This window comes from Pelmatolapia mariae, linkage group LG1, assembly GCF_036321145.2.
Source record: "Pelmatolapia mariae isolate MD_Pm_ZW linkage group LG1, Pm_UMD_F_2, whole genome shotgun sequence".
NCBI classification, from domain to species: Eukaryota; Metazoa; Chordata; class Actinopteri; order Cichliformes; family Cichlidae; genus Pelmatolapia; species Pelmatolapia mariae.
The window spans coordinates 8,486,086-8,503,323 of record NC_086227.1 but is presented as its reverse complement, the minus strand read 5'-3'; the positions used below and the strand labels follow the sequence as shown (position 1 = coordinate 8,503,323).

The window sequence follows — 17,238 nt, the reverse complement described above, 5'->3', positions numbered from 1 at the left end:
CAATTACAGCTGCCAGTCTTTTAGGGTATGTCTCTACCAGCTTTGCACATCTAGAGACTGAAATCCTTGCCCATTCTTCTTTGCAAAACAGCTCCAGCTCAGTCAGATTAGATGGACAGCGTTTGTGAACAGCAGTTTTCAGATCTTGCCACAGATTCTCGATTGGATTTAGATCTGGACTTTGACTGGGCCATTCTAACACATGGATATGTTTTGTGTTAAACCATTCCATTGTTGCCCTGGCTTTATGTTTAGGGTCGTTGTCCTGCTGGAAGGTGAACCTGCGCCCCAGTCTCAAGTCTTTTGCAGACTCCAAGAGGTTTTCTTCCAAGATTGCCCTGTATTTGGCTCCATCCATCTTCCCATCAACTCTGACCAGCTTCCCTGTCCCTGCTGAAGAGAAGTACCTGCAGAGCATGATGCTGCCACCACCATATTTGACGGTGGGGATGGTGTGTTCAGAGTGATGTGCAGTGTTAGTTTTCCGCCACACATAGCGTTTTGCATTTTGGCCAAAAAGTTCCATTCTGGTCTCATCTGACCAGAGCACCTTCTTCCACATGTTTGCTGTGTCCCCCACATGGCTTGTGGCAAACTGCAAACGGGACTTCTTATGGTTTTCTGTTAACAATGGCTTTCTTCTTGCCACTCTTCCATAAAGGCCAACTTTGTGCAGTGCACGACTAATAGTTGTCCTATGGACAGATTCCCCCACCTGAGCTGTAGATCTCTGCAGCTCGTCCAGAGTCACCATGGGCCTCTTAGCTGCATTTCTGATCAGCGCTCTCCTTGTTCGGCCTGTGAGTTTAGGTGGACGGCCTTGTCTTGGTAGGTTTACAGTTGTGCCATACTCCTTCCATTTCTGAATGATCGCTTGAACAGTGCTCCGTGGGATGTTCAAGGCTTGGGAAATCTTTTTGTAGCCTAAGCCTGCTTTAAATTTCTCAATAACTTTATCCCTGACCTGTCTGGTGTGTTCTTTGGACTTCATGGTGTTGTTGCTCCCAATATTCTCTTAGACAACCTCTGAGGCCGTCACAGAGCAGCTATATTTGTACTGACATTAGATTACACACAGGTGCACTCTATTTAGTCATTAGCACTCATCAGGCAATGTCTATGGGCAACTGGCTGAATAATTACGCACACCCCATTTTGCAGTTATTTATTTGTAAGAAATGTTTGGAATCATGTATGATTTTTGTTCCACTTCTCAAGTGTACACCACTTTGTATTGGTCTTTCACGTGGAATTCCAATAAAATTGATTCATGCTTGTGGCTGTAATGTGACAAAATGTGGGAAAGCTCAAGGGGGCCGAATACTTTTGCAAGCCACTGTAAATCAAATTATTTGGCCACTATTTTTCTTATTTACTTTCAAACACCATGTAAACACTGAACAAATAAAACAGTGAAAGACTTTCACACTATCTCTCAACTCTGAGGAACTTCTGGTTGGGCAACCAGGGAGGAAGGGTCTGATGGTCTTGCACTACCAGGGCAAGACCATGGTAGTTCCTTGGGGATGAGGAATTAAGGCCCAGGGGTCTTAATTATTCATTTCCTGTTTTCAGAATAGCTTTCAAGGCTTTTGTTCTCCTCTTCTTCCTCATTGTAATCCAATTCACCGATCAGACTGTGATCCTCTCCACTCTCGCAGCTAGTCTCAATATTTATGCAACTTGTCCAGGAATACTCCTGCCCTTGCCGTGTAGTTCACCAGAACACAGTTGATCCCAGTCTCTTGCCACCATATTTATTATGGGCCATACTTTTTACAGTGGTACTTATCAGAGTGGTTACCAGCCCCTCTGTCCATACTTCCAAGACCGTGGTCCACCACTTTATCCACCGTTAAATACCACTTTACTCTACACCACTGTTGGACTCGCCAGCCCTCCCTTGAGGGTGTCCTTGGAGCAATATATTTGGCCATTTCCAATTACATCAGTCACCTCATCCCTGTGGTGACCTTAATCCGTCCCTGGACTGACCTGTAGGAGATGATTAAAAAAATTGCTGCCGTGCCTTTAACACTGTGGTTTGTTAACTTTACTATTCAGACCAACTCTGCAGCGATGAATGCACTATCACAGTGAACCAGTCTTTCATTTATTTCCTAATGGGATAGTATACAAAAGATTTCTCCCTTGAAAGGGAAATCTTATTCTCAAGAGACTTCCTGGTTAGAAAGACATCTATACTAGCCCCAGGCCCAAGGCGCTATTTTACATTCTTCATCCTGTATTTAGTGGTGAATCAAACAAAATTCCTTTGAGGATACAAATTTGTGACTCTTAAGAACATGACATGTGAAATCAGCGTAAGAGAATGTAACAGTGCATTCACAGGGGGCATGTGCATGCATAATGCTACAATCATTTGTTTACTGGTGTCTTTTTGATATTAAAATGAAGACCAAGTTTGAAGGTGATGTTACTCACGAGTCCCAAGGGGCCATAATTGTGATACCGCAACTGGTATTATATTCACCTTGTCTGTTTTTGTGTTCCTCAAGATGCATGCTGTTGTGGAAAGCACCACTGAGTTGGTTGTTGTGTCCAGTGGTAGGTTTATATTTCTGGAAAGATATGCCAACACACTATCACAGCCATGCAAAAATCAGTCAGCTTTACAGGTGTGTAGTAGATGTTATGAAAGTAAAGGCCAAACTGGAACATACATGTGGTATATAAGTATTCATGTAGGTAATAACCTACAAGAACTAATGGATTGGAGCAATGAAGCAACTCTTTCTGTTTGCTTGTGATAAAGTACAACGAGACTGACTGAGGGGGTATTTCTCTCTTGGAATCTGTCTTTTCTCAAAACCTGCCACTGAGCGGTTAATGGAGCGGTTGAACAGCTGATTGTGAATTCATGTTTTTTTTTTAATAAGGACCAGCTGCTTGCTCGACATATTATCTGCATTCTCTAAACACAGTGATAAACAAGCACATTAGAGACGAGCACATCTGCTGTCACCTCCTGATATACAAGGTCTTTTCAAGAAATCGTTTATGTTGAGTTTTTTTCTAAACAGACTTGGCACACTCAGACGGCTGTGCTTCTGGGCTCTGTGCCCTCTCCGATTTAAATTTGTTTGCGTAATTGATGAATGTTATCACTTAATAAATTGTGACAGAAAATTAATGTGGCTGGTTGGGGCAGGTGTGTGAAGGTCGTGGTGAAAGCTGACGGTTGATGGTTTAATTGGGTTTTACTCAGCTCTCAAGTTGTTTCTAGTCACACATTGACCCTGCAGTCAGTACGCGGACAATTTTTTATGGTTTCAATGGACCAAATTAGTCAACAGACTGATGTGGCTTCAGATTTACTTTGTTAATGTAGTGTAATACAGCATCAGTAATCTGATGTGTTGGTCACATTTTTGTTGATATAAAGTGCTGCAATTTCAATATTACACATAAAGTTTTTTAGCTAAAGGTAGAGAAGAGCATTGAATTCTTATTTTTGACATGTAGAGGGCACACAGGGAGCGTGAAAACAATGTTGTAGCAAACATAAGACACATGTAACCACCAGAAGAAAGATTTAGCAGCTGAACAATCAGATACTTGATTTAGTCAGCAGTCAGGGATGAAATGCAAACTATAAAGGGACTGAGGGAAACTTTGAGGAAAAACTTGTCAAGTGAACCTTGAACCTAAATACTAATGCTGCTGTGTAAGGGGCCAAATCTTTGGTGACATGGCCAACAATAACACTTGCATTCTCATATCCTGTTAACCAGTAAGCTTACTCAAACTTACTTCAAGTACTCTATTATTATCACAGAAATATTCCATCCATCCATCTTCTTCTTATCCAATTCAGGGTCACGGGGCTGGATCTTATCCCAGCTGCCAAATATCGAGAGGCAGGGAACATCCTGAACAGGTTGCCAGACAAAACAACCATTCACATTCACATTGACCCAAATAACTGAATTACTTCATCTTTTAATAATCATATTAGCATTCGTAATGAAAGACCTAAATTCTTCAGTATAATCAATTAGTTAAAGCATTTAACTGGAGATCATTTATCTGATTTCAAGTGCAGGACCGCACCTGCATACAGTCTACACTTGATCTCTTCCTATAGAGTATATAACCCCCTGATGCTACAAGCTGTTTGTTCTCATTTCCACCCCACCCTCCTTCCCTTTTTTCATTCATTCACTTCTCATTAGTACATGGGGATCTGCCTGGCCTCGCAGCTATCTCCTGATCCCTCTGAGGCCTTCCTCAAACTGCAGCCTGGTGCCGTTATCTGCTAGAAGTGCTGTCAAACCTAAACGAGGATGTGGTCCCAGCTAGTGAAAGGAGCAGTTAAATGTTTAGCTGCACATGGTTCTCTATTTATAATCACCAAATTTTAACAAGTTGAATATAAAAAAAGCTCTAGTAACTTGTTATAATATTTATATTTTGTTTTATTTGCAAAAGAAGCTATGTGTAAAAAAAACAAAACACCTCTACTGTAGGTGAGTTGCCAGGTAGCAAGTAAGTGGGAAGGTATGTGAAAACCCCCAGAGACCAGAAACAGTCTGTGCAGAGTGTATCTTAACAATAAGCAGCAACGCACTTAAATAATGTGTATCCATGATGCTAAACATAACCTCTCAAAACACATTGCAATGTAAAGGTGTATGTATGTTTCCTTGTGATATCATCATTTTGTGCTTTTACAGTTAAGTCCATAACTTTTTGAGGCAATGACTGATTTTAAATAATTTGTCTCTATACACCGACACCATCGGAGTGGATTTAAATCAGGCAATCATGATGTAGCTGAAGCTCAGACCTTCAGCTTTACCTCAAGAGTTTGAAAAAAGAATTGCATTAATTGCTATATTTCTTTACACAGCCCCCTGTCACTGACATACACACAAACAAGCAGGACTGAATATCCATCTCATACAAGACGGACGAACAAAGAGGTGATGCGTGACGCGCTCAAGACGTCCTCACAGCCTCTGCTTTACAGTTCTCCGTATCTTTATTAGATCTTTCGCAGCTCCGTCTCATTTTTCCCCAACTTATTCATCCTTTCAGGAGCACTATGAAAAATTCATACTTGGGGATGGTGAACTGCCCGCTCTTATTTAAAAGAAACGATTCATTTTCACATCTGTTGGTATACTCAGACTACCTCTTTAGATCAAAATCTGCACTGCATAAAGAGGAGAAAAAGTTCTCTCAGTGAGGGAATAAATGACTCAAGGAGGCATTTCATTTGTATGCCGGTGCAGGCGTCTCCTACAGCGGGTTGTGGGCGCTAATACATTTGAAGCTCTTCGCTATGCTAACGAGCCTCTTGCTACAAGTAGAAAAAACTTCTGGTTTCTAAAGATCACTCTGGCTTGGACACAGAAAATTTGTATTTCTAATAATTAATATTGATCCCGTGCTGTGTTGTTGCGCTTTAAAAAAATTTATGCATGGATTTTGTAAAACTGCAAAACAGACGAGCAGGAAGGGTCAACAGGTCCTATACATAATACATTACATATGCAAACACATATGCGCCGTGACGGTGGTTTAAATAAACACTTAACTCTAGATCCATGCATGGGTCAGTAGTGACAGTGTGGCTCCACTTGTCACTAGCCCAGCTGCACTCTTTAATTATACACACATTGATTGGTCGGGATGTCGATAAGGCATTTAAGCGGCTTAATCCTTGTTGTTGTATTAACATGAGCAACATGCACATAGTTTATGTATTAATTCTCAGCCTGAGGTGGTGTACTTGTATTTTTTCTTCTTCTTTTTTGCTTCTTGCATTACAATTCAGCTGCCCCAGGTTTTTGTGAAATGTCAATAGAAAGAGGAGAAACTCATCGATTTGACTGCCGGTGGCAGGATGGGGAGGAGGAGGTGGCGGCGGTGGTGTTGTCGTGGCTGCTGAAGTTGCTAAACTGAAGCCAAACTCCGATGTTGTTCTCTCATGCTTAAAACCAACAAATCTATCAGAAAGAGCAACACATTAAAGACTTAGAGTTAGATTAGAGCCTATTGAAAAAGCAATTTTCAGTTCTGCACTGTTAAGTCAGTCCATTCATGGGTAAATACCTGCTCTAGCTATACAGTAGATTGTTGCAGCCCTCATGTACTGTATAGGCCCTCCATCCTCTCTGTGGTTACTTCCAGGTCTATTAACAGTAAATCCCTTTGGGTGGAGCTGTCCTCTGCTGAGGTGACCCGGGGCTGGGAGAGATAGGCCCACCATTGTTACCACTCACACTCGGCACAACACATAGCATAGAAAACAAAGCGCTTACTTTAGTGCTGACAGACAGCGGGCTAATTCACTGAATCTGCTCTAGTTCCCCACCAAGAGGCAACATGTAATATAAAGATGCTCAGACTGAACAGAGGCAAATGGAAATGTGCAGGGACTAATGATGGGATATTACTATATTATATTAAGAGTGTCTATGTGATAAGATTCTTTTCATTATCTCAGTGACAACCAACCTGTAGCAGACATGTTAGTCGCTTCTGTCGTATGTTATATATTTTAGGAACAACTTTGTTGGTCTAACGCACGCTCCTTTATCCACACACACACACACACACACACACACACACACACACACACACACACACACACACACACACACACACACACACACACACACAGTCCTGGGTTTGAATCCACCAGCCAGCTGCCTTTTTATGTGCAGTTTGCGTATTCTCCCCGTGTCTGTTTGAGTTCTCTCTGGGTTTCGGCCTCCTTCCACATGCCAAATATGGAAGTGTTCAATATATTTTGCTTCCAAAGAGCCAGAATTTCTTGTAACTTTTTGAACCAGTCCTGAGTAACACTTCTTTAGGCTTTCTGAAAGTCTTTCAAATGTTTTCTTTGGACATTAACTGCTTTTTCACTCATTTTCAGTGCAATCTTTGTACTCAACCATTACTGGAGAAACCATTTTTTTTATTTGTTAAGCCACTTAACACTGACCTATGAACCATCCAAGCATAAAAAAGACACAGGAAAAGCCCCATAAAAGGACCTGAATGTTAGAGACACAGGATCTGAGAGAAGCATCTGTCTTAATTTCTCAATTGGATAAATGGAAGAAACTGGATGGAGAATACTGTCAGAAATATTTCCTTTGTACACACACAGGAGAACGGAATTTTCAGCTATGCTATAGAAAGACATAATCGACACTCTGTTGTAAAGTTTACACAGAAAGAAATGGAATTTTTCAGTGGTGTTCCCATTCATGTAAATGGTGTTTTGAAAGTGTACAAGATGGATTGCCCACAAAACATCCTGTTGCTAGCAGTGAATGCACTAGACAGTTAGCAGCTCTGTGTCCACATAGTGAATTTCAGCGACACCTGGACTTTGCAGTTGGGAATTGGCAGGTTACAGAACCAAATCAGACATTAATATTCTCCTAAGCACCTCTGTTGGATGATGTCTAAGTTTAGGGCTCTGTAAAAACAGCATACGGTGGCAAATCCTCGAATGTTAAGACTGGAGCAAAGGTGGCTTTAAAAGCATAATAATCACGTTCTTTCTAAAACTGGCAGAGTAACCAAAATGTGGCAGAAAACCGTATTTTATGTTGAAATAAATGTGTTTGGGGAATAATTGCCTTTTAGGGACTTTGTGAATTTTGTACACTTTGTACACCTTGTGCCTGTGTTTTGTATTGATTGTGGTGTTGTAGCAAAAATATAAAACATTAGGTACGTTGTTCAACTTTAAGACTTTTTTTTCCCCCACAGCGTTGCTTCAAAAGCATCGCTGTACCGGCTCCTAGTGGCACAGCAGCGCTCCATTAAAGCATCAAAAGGATGTACTTATCTTTACTGCCACGCAGCCTTTCATACCTTTCCTGAAGGAAATAGAAAACAGCAGCGCTGATAAAAGTAGAAACATGAAAGACTTTTACAGGACTGTATCCTGATGCTGGGTTTGCTTTCATTTTTGAAAGCTCTGAAATCTTGCTTTCATTTACGGCGCCGGTGAATGACGTTGAGCTGTTTGGCCATCTGTCGTGATTGCCCCAAATATGAAATATATATTTATTTTTTAAAAACTTGACTCATCTACCTGAGATTGTAACGGTCGGCCATCATCACACTTTAAAGGCAAGTACTCAGAAGTAATAATGTAAACAACTAAAATGTTTATTAACCGAACTCATTTTTTTTTTCTTTTACAGCAAATTCTTATCACAACACAGTCTTCAAATGACACTTAACCCTTTGAGTACAATTAGGTTGGCCACTCTGATCTGAAGAGTAAGCAGTGAACAGACCAGGGGATTCCTCTGCCATAGTCCACTATAAAACATGAAGTGGCACATCAGGAGCTCGAAAGTCCTAAACTTGTGTTATTTTTTTTTTTAAAAAGTCAGACATAAAAGGATAAAACACAATGCCCCCCCCCATTCCTTCCTTCTTTCTTTCTTCTTTTTGTTTGTTTTTTTTTAGCAGAAACTGAAACAAGAACATTTTCAAGATTTTCAATTTTCTTTACATGTGTACATAGTTCTATGTTGTCTGATTCCCATGAAGTCATGTTTCACTTCAGATCATACAAACATGTTGGAGAAAAAAAAAAGCTAATGAATGCAGTGAGCAGCCTGTCCTGGCGCCTAGAAAATACGCTTATCTCTGCAGGTTCTGATTTCCGAGTCTGATTTCCACCTCTGCCGACTCTTAGTAAGGGACACCGATTAGAGATCAGAATATATACACACAGGCTAATCAAAACCGTGTTATTCTAAAACAGTGAAAAGACATGAATCTATGACGGATACAATACTAAACAGGTTAGAGCAAGAATAGAAAAATAAATAGTAAAAACAATAGAAATGTTGCTTCTCTCATATTCAGCTTGCAACGCTCAGTTCCAAAGAAGCTGTGGTAGTGAAAATTATCCTCATAGTCTTACTCTCTTTACAGTGACCTTCCCCTTTACACAGTATTTACAAGCAAAAACAGAGCCTATCCCACGAGATAAGAAATGTAGTCTACTAAAATGAATACATTTTTCATGAACACAATGAGAATTTTAAAAAAACTGCAGAGTTGTATCACATTGTCAGTATGTAAAAGCGCTTACACACAGTTTGCAAACAGTGGTTTTTAGTAGACATAGTTCATATCAAATCAGTCAACAGAGCAATCTGAAACTTTGTACAATTATCTGCTTTTGTTTCCTTTGATTTTTTTTGTTTTTGATGGGTACAGATAACATTTACATCATCTTTTTTCCCCTTCTGCATGTGTACTTTGTCCACAGTTGACAATTTCGGTATTAGAGTGTTTAGAGTGTAAGGAGAGGTGATACAAGGACAGCGTGGCTAAGGAGGACATGCTGTAATAATTGCTCTCAACTCCAAAAAGCGAGGTCATACCTAAAACTGTTTTAAATACCAGTTAAATTCCATAAAAGGTTTTTTTTAATATATATATATTAAAGCCAGTGCAGACTATAACAATTGTAACATGTCCCAATTTTACCATGAGTTGTCATATTGCTATGCAAGTGGGTTGCAGCTTCTGCATTCTTTTTTAATGGCAAACAAGGGGTGGGTCATCTTGTTGCAACACGCCTGATGGTTGTACAGAAATCTCTTTGAAAACAGCCCTCAGCTCAGTGAACATTTTATTGATGAGTTCATGGTTTTAATTGCTGGGTTTTGGTACAATACCTTGTCACTGAAAAGATTCCATATGAACTTATTGTATAGTATCTTTCGATTACAGGCAGATCCACTCCTCACTGACAGTTTAAAGAAAGCCAAGATGGCAAAGGTGGAAGAACTCACCAACAAAACTAATGACCTAGACCCTGAACCATCCCTTAGTTATGCTGCAGTAGGTTTAGACTTCTGGGGGTCAGGGCAGATGGCTGCCTCTCCCTGAGCCTGGTTCCGCTCGAGGTTTATTGCTGTTATGGGAGTTTTTCCTTCCCACGGTTGCCAAGTGTTTGCTCATTGGGGGCCACCTGATTGTTGGGGTTTCTCTGCATTATTGTAGGGTCTTTATCTTATAGTATAAAGTGCCTTGTTGTGACTTGGAGCAATATAAATAAAACTGAATCCCTCTGGTATTCTTTATAGTCTAGGATTTCTACAGAAAAATGCTTTTTTTTTTTTTAACTTGCCTAGAGAAGATCCTATGGATTGAAATGAAGCCTTTTCCAGGATCTCTTGCATTTGCAGCACTTGCAGTCATTTGCTCTTATCCTAAAGTTGTACAAATGAAAATGACAAGGCTGTTTTCTTTGGGTACAAGAGCCAATTTCATTATTATAGACTATGTACCTCTCCAATTTCTTGCCTTGGTGCCCTTTAGCCTCATTGGATTTTGTTCATTTCAGTCTCAGACCTGTTTACAAGCTGCTCCTCGATACCATCTTGTTTGCCGCTATGACAGAAATATGGTACAGCAAGCGGATTACTCATGACGATGGATTATTGTCTTGATAAGACAACTGCAGTAAAAGTTATGTATTTTGGACTAGGCTTTACACCTCCAACTTGGCAAATACAAGTAGATTTTTTGCAGCTCACCAACTGATTTCCATGTCCTCACATTTAAAAAAAAAATGAAAGTTTCATTTCCACTGTGAAGGATTATCTCAACCTGAAAGCTGTTTTTCATCCTGACACAGCGAATGGATTCTTCTGAAGGAGGAAAATGAGTCCTGATATCTGCACTGACTGAGTGCAGAAGAATCAAACACGAAGGAGAAATTGAGGGAGAAGGCCCTAACTGTCGGAACTTTGAAAAGAAACCCCAGTTATTATTACAGCTGCCAAAAATTAACTGAGTGGTAAGTTGATGCGCAACAAAGGATTACCTCATAACAATTTTTTTGCTTATTTGATCAGAGGGTGAACATGTCACATCAGATTTCTGTAGTTATATAACAATCATGTTATATAACTGCAGCATAAGTTGTGGCCTTGAAACTAATTTGCTTTTAGTACTCATTTAAAGAAAAAAGAAAAGAAAATAGTGTTGAAAATTTCCTCGGGGGGGGATACTGACTGACATAGGTCAACATTAACACTCTTGAGAAAAGCTTAAGGACAGTGCAGACAAGTGTGGATGAGGGCTGAGGGACAGGGTAGGGGAACAGGAGACTAGAGCATCCTTGTAGCTATGAACGTGTGAACTGTAGCAGTAAAGGAACCGGACTCTCCTGCCTTAATAAGCCTGGCTGTCTGTAAACAGATTCAGCACTTGGTGACCTTCTGGCATAATCAAATCCAGGCCTGCGTGACAATGCTTTAATTATCCGCATCCCTCTCCAGCGCTCACTTTTTGTGTCCCTGCCACCTCGGGTGTGCCATATGGTGCAGAGCCGAGGAGCCCGGAGAGACGCAGCAGAAGTCCAACCCTCCACGAGCTCAGATTTAATCAATGACTATGGCTGGCACTTGTTCTGGCCTGCAGGAATCCACTGTGCATCGCCACACACCTTTCAGATGCTTTTCATACCCTGACTGCCGTTTTTAAGTGTAGGCATCTGGCAGTCGTCCTCATTTGAAGACGAGATGCTGTGGTTGAGGGAGTGTTAGAAAACTGAAGTGGCTCAGAAGAACAGACATGTTGTCTGTCCCAGTTCAGAGCCTCAGGGATGCGGTTTAATATAGATGTGGCATTTATAGGGTTTGATGACTGAAAGCAGGACTGTTTTCCAGCTACATCTACCAGCAGTAATAAATACCTGTACCAAGCAGCCACGCTCAAAAGCGAGTCAACGTTATTGGTGGTGCACTGCATGTCATGGCTATTTCCGGAAAATCCTTTAAAATGGGACCGACGGTGTCAGAGAATTATAAATTAATACATAATCTCTGTAAACAGATACCTGCCTATCAGAGTCCGTAGGCAAGGGACAGTTTTTCTGGCTTCAGCTTGTAGTAGGTTGTACTTGCATCTGAGTTAAGAATCAGAATTACTGGCTATCATCTGAAAATTTATTGATTGATTTTTTTTTTACGTATTTTAAGTATTCATAAATGATGTTTGGCAAACAGGCACAGGAAGTTTTATCCGTTGGGTGTTATGCCCCAAGTCTACGTCAGCTGATTAGCTGACAGGTTTTTAGATTGTGAAATTATCAGTCTGCTCTAGACTCTCAAATATTGCAGATTTCAGTTTCTGGGTCCAGGGCCAGCTAGATGTTTTGATGAAACATTAACGATGTATGCAAAGCTAATGTGCACCACTGACATGGTTTATACTTCTACCTGTTTTGCCAAAGAACCACTCAAAAAATGTAAAGATGAAGATTCGTATATATTACGATGTGTTCAAGATGTGACTCTTGTCAAAGAAGAATGTAGTCCACAACTATTTGGGAAATATCAGTGATGGAAATCATGCTGACACCAGGACGTGAGGTCAACATGTTGTAAATTCATTTGGATTTCACACAAATCAGGACATCCAAAAGCTATTGCTAAGTTTTTAGCACAATATGGACAATATCCGTGACAGAAATAAAAAAACGCTACCCACAAAAAATCTGGTACTGAAATGAAAACTGACCCCACTTCATCATAACATTGTAACATGACACTGAACTACCTCCTGATTCAGTAACACAAAACACAGTAAAGTGGATGCATTCCTTTTGGTTACCAAAGTAATGGATGTTTAGTTTCCTGTAGGCGACCAAGCATTAAAGAGCCCGTGTTTAGGCAAATGTAGACAGACGGAGCCCCTCAGCATCCGTCTGGCTGTTTGTCTCTGGTTTCGGGTTTGAGACATTTAAAAAGGTTTCAAGACGTTTCGTGAAAGGATGGATTCGAACACAGAGACACAAACACAACACAGCGACTGTGGTGAGAGCAACTCGGGCCTCTGTCTCCTCCTGAGTCACGCACGCACACTCAGTCGCTGTTTGTCGACAGAGGTACAGCATAAAAGCACAGCCGCGACACCCCAGTCTGTCCAGTGTGTGTTTGCAAATTTTCTTTTTTTGTGCACACACTGGCATGCACATGTGCATGCGAGAGTCTGTCTGTCTGTCTGAGGGGAAGGGTCGTCAGATGGTTGAGGGGATGTGGCAGTCCCATAGTGAAAGGAGAAGAAGAGGACAGCACGTGGAGGAGGAGGAGGGAGGGCTTTAGTTGTTCTGAAGGCAGTCGAGATCCACCGAGCAGCAAACGTTTCCATTCTGAACAGAGAGGCATGACAAGATAGGAATGAAGAGAGAGCATTAAATAAGGTGAAATGTAATATACAGTTCCACACTGTGCATGGTAAAGCTAATAACTCACTTCACAGCCTAAATCACTTTTATCCACCTGACTTACAGAAGGATTTGGGGTGGTTAACCTCATGTCTCTAGTGTCATTACAGTGGTACCTAGTTATACAGTTTCAGCACTATCCCACTATACCTTTGAGATATCAGACTAATATCATGAGATTTATGCTTTCACTCTAGTAAGAATAAGAATAAGAATAAGAACAACTTTATTTATCCCGAGGGAAATTCTTTTGTCATGTACATGCTCAAAGCAGCAGGAGAGACAGAGGAACAGATGAATAAGATATAAGATATACAATATATACAATAAGAATAGTGTACAGTAATATACAGTAGGATAGTGCAAGACATAGTATCGGATAACTCTAACGAAGTAATATACATAGCTATATCCTGGAGAATAAATAACTTAACTATCAGTGCAGGCGATTCTAGAAAGTGACAAAGTATTGTGCAATAGAATAAAGGGAGTAGCAGCTTATGATGGGAGGATGAAACAAATATTCAATAAGTACTCTTGGGTAATATTGCACGGTCTGAAAGGGAACAGAATAACATTGGTAAAAGTCTCAGGAAAATCACCTACAGAGTGAGGAAGAGTTAAACAGTCTTATTGCCACCGGCACAAAGGATTTACTGTGACGGTCAGTTCTGCATTTCGGGGCAATGAGTCTTTTGCTACGTTTGCTCCGATGGTCATGGGGTGGGAGGGGTTGTCCATGATAGAAAGAAGCTTTTTTAGCATTCTCCTCTCAGACACCTCCTCCAGGTTCTCAAGTCTGACACCCAGGACAGAACCAGCCTTTTTAATCAGTTTGTTCAGCCTGTTGGCATCAGCTGTCTTCACCCCACTGCCCCAGCACACAGCTGCAAAGCACAGGCACGATGTGGCCACGTCCAAAAATCACATCAACGCAAAGACTGCTGCAAATATGTATCTAGTCTACTGATTCAGTTTATGTAACAACTATGGAAAAGTACAATGTAGATTAAGTTTTAGGTCTATGTATTTGATGTGCTCATTTCGCTCTTTTATGTATTCTGACTGCAAAGAAAACAAACCAATATAAAAAGCCAAAGTGAGGGGGCAGCAGCCTATCTTCACCTAATGAGTGGATCTGACGCGTTCCTGCTGCAGTCATTTGCATGTTCACTTCTTTTAAGGTAAAAATGCTCCTTACATCATCTCTGACAGTCATTTTTCTTTTATGCATTCATCTTCGAACACATATAAATAGACACTGCGTGCCCTCTAGCACACATTAGCTAAATTGATTATGCCACATTTTCAGTCTCAAAAATTTTCTGCTAACAGCCTGTAATGGCTGTCATTACTGGTAAAATTGTGATCTTTTGGAACAGTCTGACATTTTTACATCCAAAACCCACAAGTCTTATCCCATTTGCAGACCCCGGAAGAATATCAAACAGAGGTTTAGGGAAAGTGTTTTCAAGTTAGCGATCTCCTGTATACTTCAGCCTAGCATGTTTGCCATTATGGCGGCTCTTCTACGATCACGCTGGTTTATGTTGTGTCCGGCTGGCATACGTTTGTGCCTTGTAGAGCCGCCCCTAACCCTGCCAATCAGAACAACCCCTCTGGTTAGTTACTTTTTTACTCATTGTAATGGCTTTTTATTACAACACAGAGAGCTGACTGTTGGTCTTGGAGTTGGGGAAATTGGCTCATTTCTGTGTTTTCTCTCAGTCAGATGTGAAAACAATGATTTATGTCAGATCTTTTCCTAGACAGCAACACCGTGCTTGGCCTTCTTGCCCTGATGTACACTGTTTTTGTGGAACTCTGCCACAGAAAGTTAGCAGTCCCCATTACCCCTCAATAGCCTTAATAATAGCAATGCTGACAGGTTGAAATAAATTGAAATAGTCTCTTTACAAACAGGCAATTTGAAGCTCAAAAAGAGTTAAAAAAATCCACACAATTAGTTTGTTCATGCTGCATTGACCTACCTTGCACTTGCAAGTGGTGCAGGGTGATTTGGGCATATGCCATGTGTCTCCGCTGAGGCGGGCGATGCCTGCGGGGTCCTTGCATGTCTGCCGAATGTCATACGACAGGTTGTCAGCCAGGCAGGGGTCTGTGACGCAGCGTGGGCAACATTCGCCCTCTGCCACTGCCGTGTACTCGCACATCAACGTGGGGCAAACTAGAGGCCAGCAGTCGACCTCCCCTTCCTGCAGAGACACAGGCAGTGATGAAAAAAAGCACCAGAATTGCTATTGCGTGTGTGAATTTTCTTTTCTTTTCTTTTTTTAGTGTGTGTTTGTGTGTGAGACAGAGAGAGAATCCAGTTACAGATCTCACGCTGATCTGTTGCCACATCTCAAATTAGAGAGGTGGTAATTTTCTCAGCCCTCATACACAAACAGTTAACCAGCAGATCAGGGAGTGGTATAAAATAAAGCCCTGCTCTGAGCTTCATGTTGGAGAGGAGGGTTTTGTCTTTTTGATGTGATCTGTGTCTTCCAACAAAGCTCTTTACCACACTCAGCATGAATGCCTGCTTTTATTTAAAATGGACAATAGCTTCTGTGTGAATGTGTGTGTGTGTGTGTGTGTACAGACCATGCAGCGGCACTGCTGGCAGCCATACAGCCAAGATGCTCCGCTGCGGTAAAGTGTGCGTCCGCTCTGATCCAGACACTGGCTGCTGGGCCTGTTGTCACATCCAGGACAGCAGAACAGGTCCTCTTCTGGGTCTCCACAGTCACAAGGTCTCCGCCTGCAGTACGTCTGCCCATCCTAAACAACAAACGTCACACACATCAGGGTGCAAACTGGCTTAAATAATGTACGTAGCTTATCATCTCTGTATATTCTGGGTTGTAAAATACAATACCCAATACACAATAAAGGTGTCAATCAGTAAAACAAAGGGCTTCCAACTCACTGTGATTTATATAAAAATGAAATAATGGGTCTATAAACATGAAATATTACTGTGAACAAACACAGTTTGAGCACTTTCCTGAGGCAGATTTTTACTTTTGTGTAAATGATCCGTCATTGTCTTTGACAAATGGGAACACCCTGAAGTCGCCGTACCAAGGCACAGCCTTACAAACAATGCATTTTTTCTGACTTTCTCCTTTTCATATGTCTCCCACTCTCTCTCATCAATTTGCAAAACAATAACATGAACACAAAGCAGGCTTTTAAAGCATGTTATTTATTTTTTCTAAATTAAAATTTAATATCTGATTTATATAAATATGTCTGGCCTAAAATTAGTAACTTGTTAAGCACTTTTGACAACAAGTCTTGCTGACAGTCAACCAAACTGGGTGGGGGGCATTCTCTACTGAGAGCAGGTCTGGACCATGGATGATATAAAGCAGGTTTGAAAAGTGAGGATAATGCGAAAGTGCCTTGAACCTGCATTCTCTCTGAAGGCCACCGGATGGTAAAGCTGCAGTTGTAAAGACTTCTATGGGAAAGTCTATGGAAAAATTGCTACAGTATCTGTCTTGATCTCTGTAAAGAGTTTCCTGCTAGCTTCATGGCTCAGTCACTTGTTTCGGGTTCCATTTAATAAAGAATGACTTCTTTTTTATAGATCATGGTGAAACTCTGTTAAAAAATGAGGACTTGTCAGTCACAAGTCATTAACTAATGGGTTTCACAGTCAGACATGCTCCAGTTTGTTGAAACCAGAAGGGTGATGGTGAAAATGCTAATCTTGAGGCTTGAGTTCGAGACTTTAGAAATCAGTGGTTGATGTCATGGTAGATAAGCTCACCTTTTATACCGTCCATGGTCTACATCTGCATCTCTTTAACTTATCTTATTACCCATCTCAGCAAAGCCTCGCAAGAGCATGGTGCTTCCACCATCATCATCATCATGTTTGGTTGAAGGGATGCTATTGATTGGATGTTGATCAGTGTCTGGATTATTCCATTCCAGGTGTTTGGAATTGTCGCCACACTGTCCTTCTTTAACGT

At 41.0% G+C, this 17,238-nt stretch overlaps 1 protein-coding gene across 1 annotated transcript in view; it reads right to left on the bottom strand.

Moving 5' to 3' along the window:
* Positions 1-8,170: 8,170 nt before the first annotated feature.
* Positions 8,171-17,238, bottom strand: part of LOC134625773 (protein kinase C-binding protein NELL1-like) — a 280,304-nt gene continuing 271,236 nt past the window's right edge. Inside the window, exons 18-20 of the mRNA XM_063471060.1 lie at positions 15,860-16,036; positions 15,244-15,468; positions 8,171-13,177 (exon numbers count right to left, since the gene is read on the bottom strand). Of these exons, the coding sequence (XP_063327130.1) occupies positions 13,127-13,177; positions 15,244-15,468; positions 15,860-16,036 (453 nt within the window). The 3' untranslated portion in view covers positions 8,171-13,126. The remainder of the gene's footprint in view (positions 13,178-15,243; positions 15,469-15,859; positions 16,037-17,238) is intronic.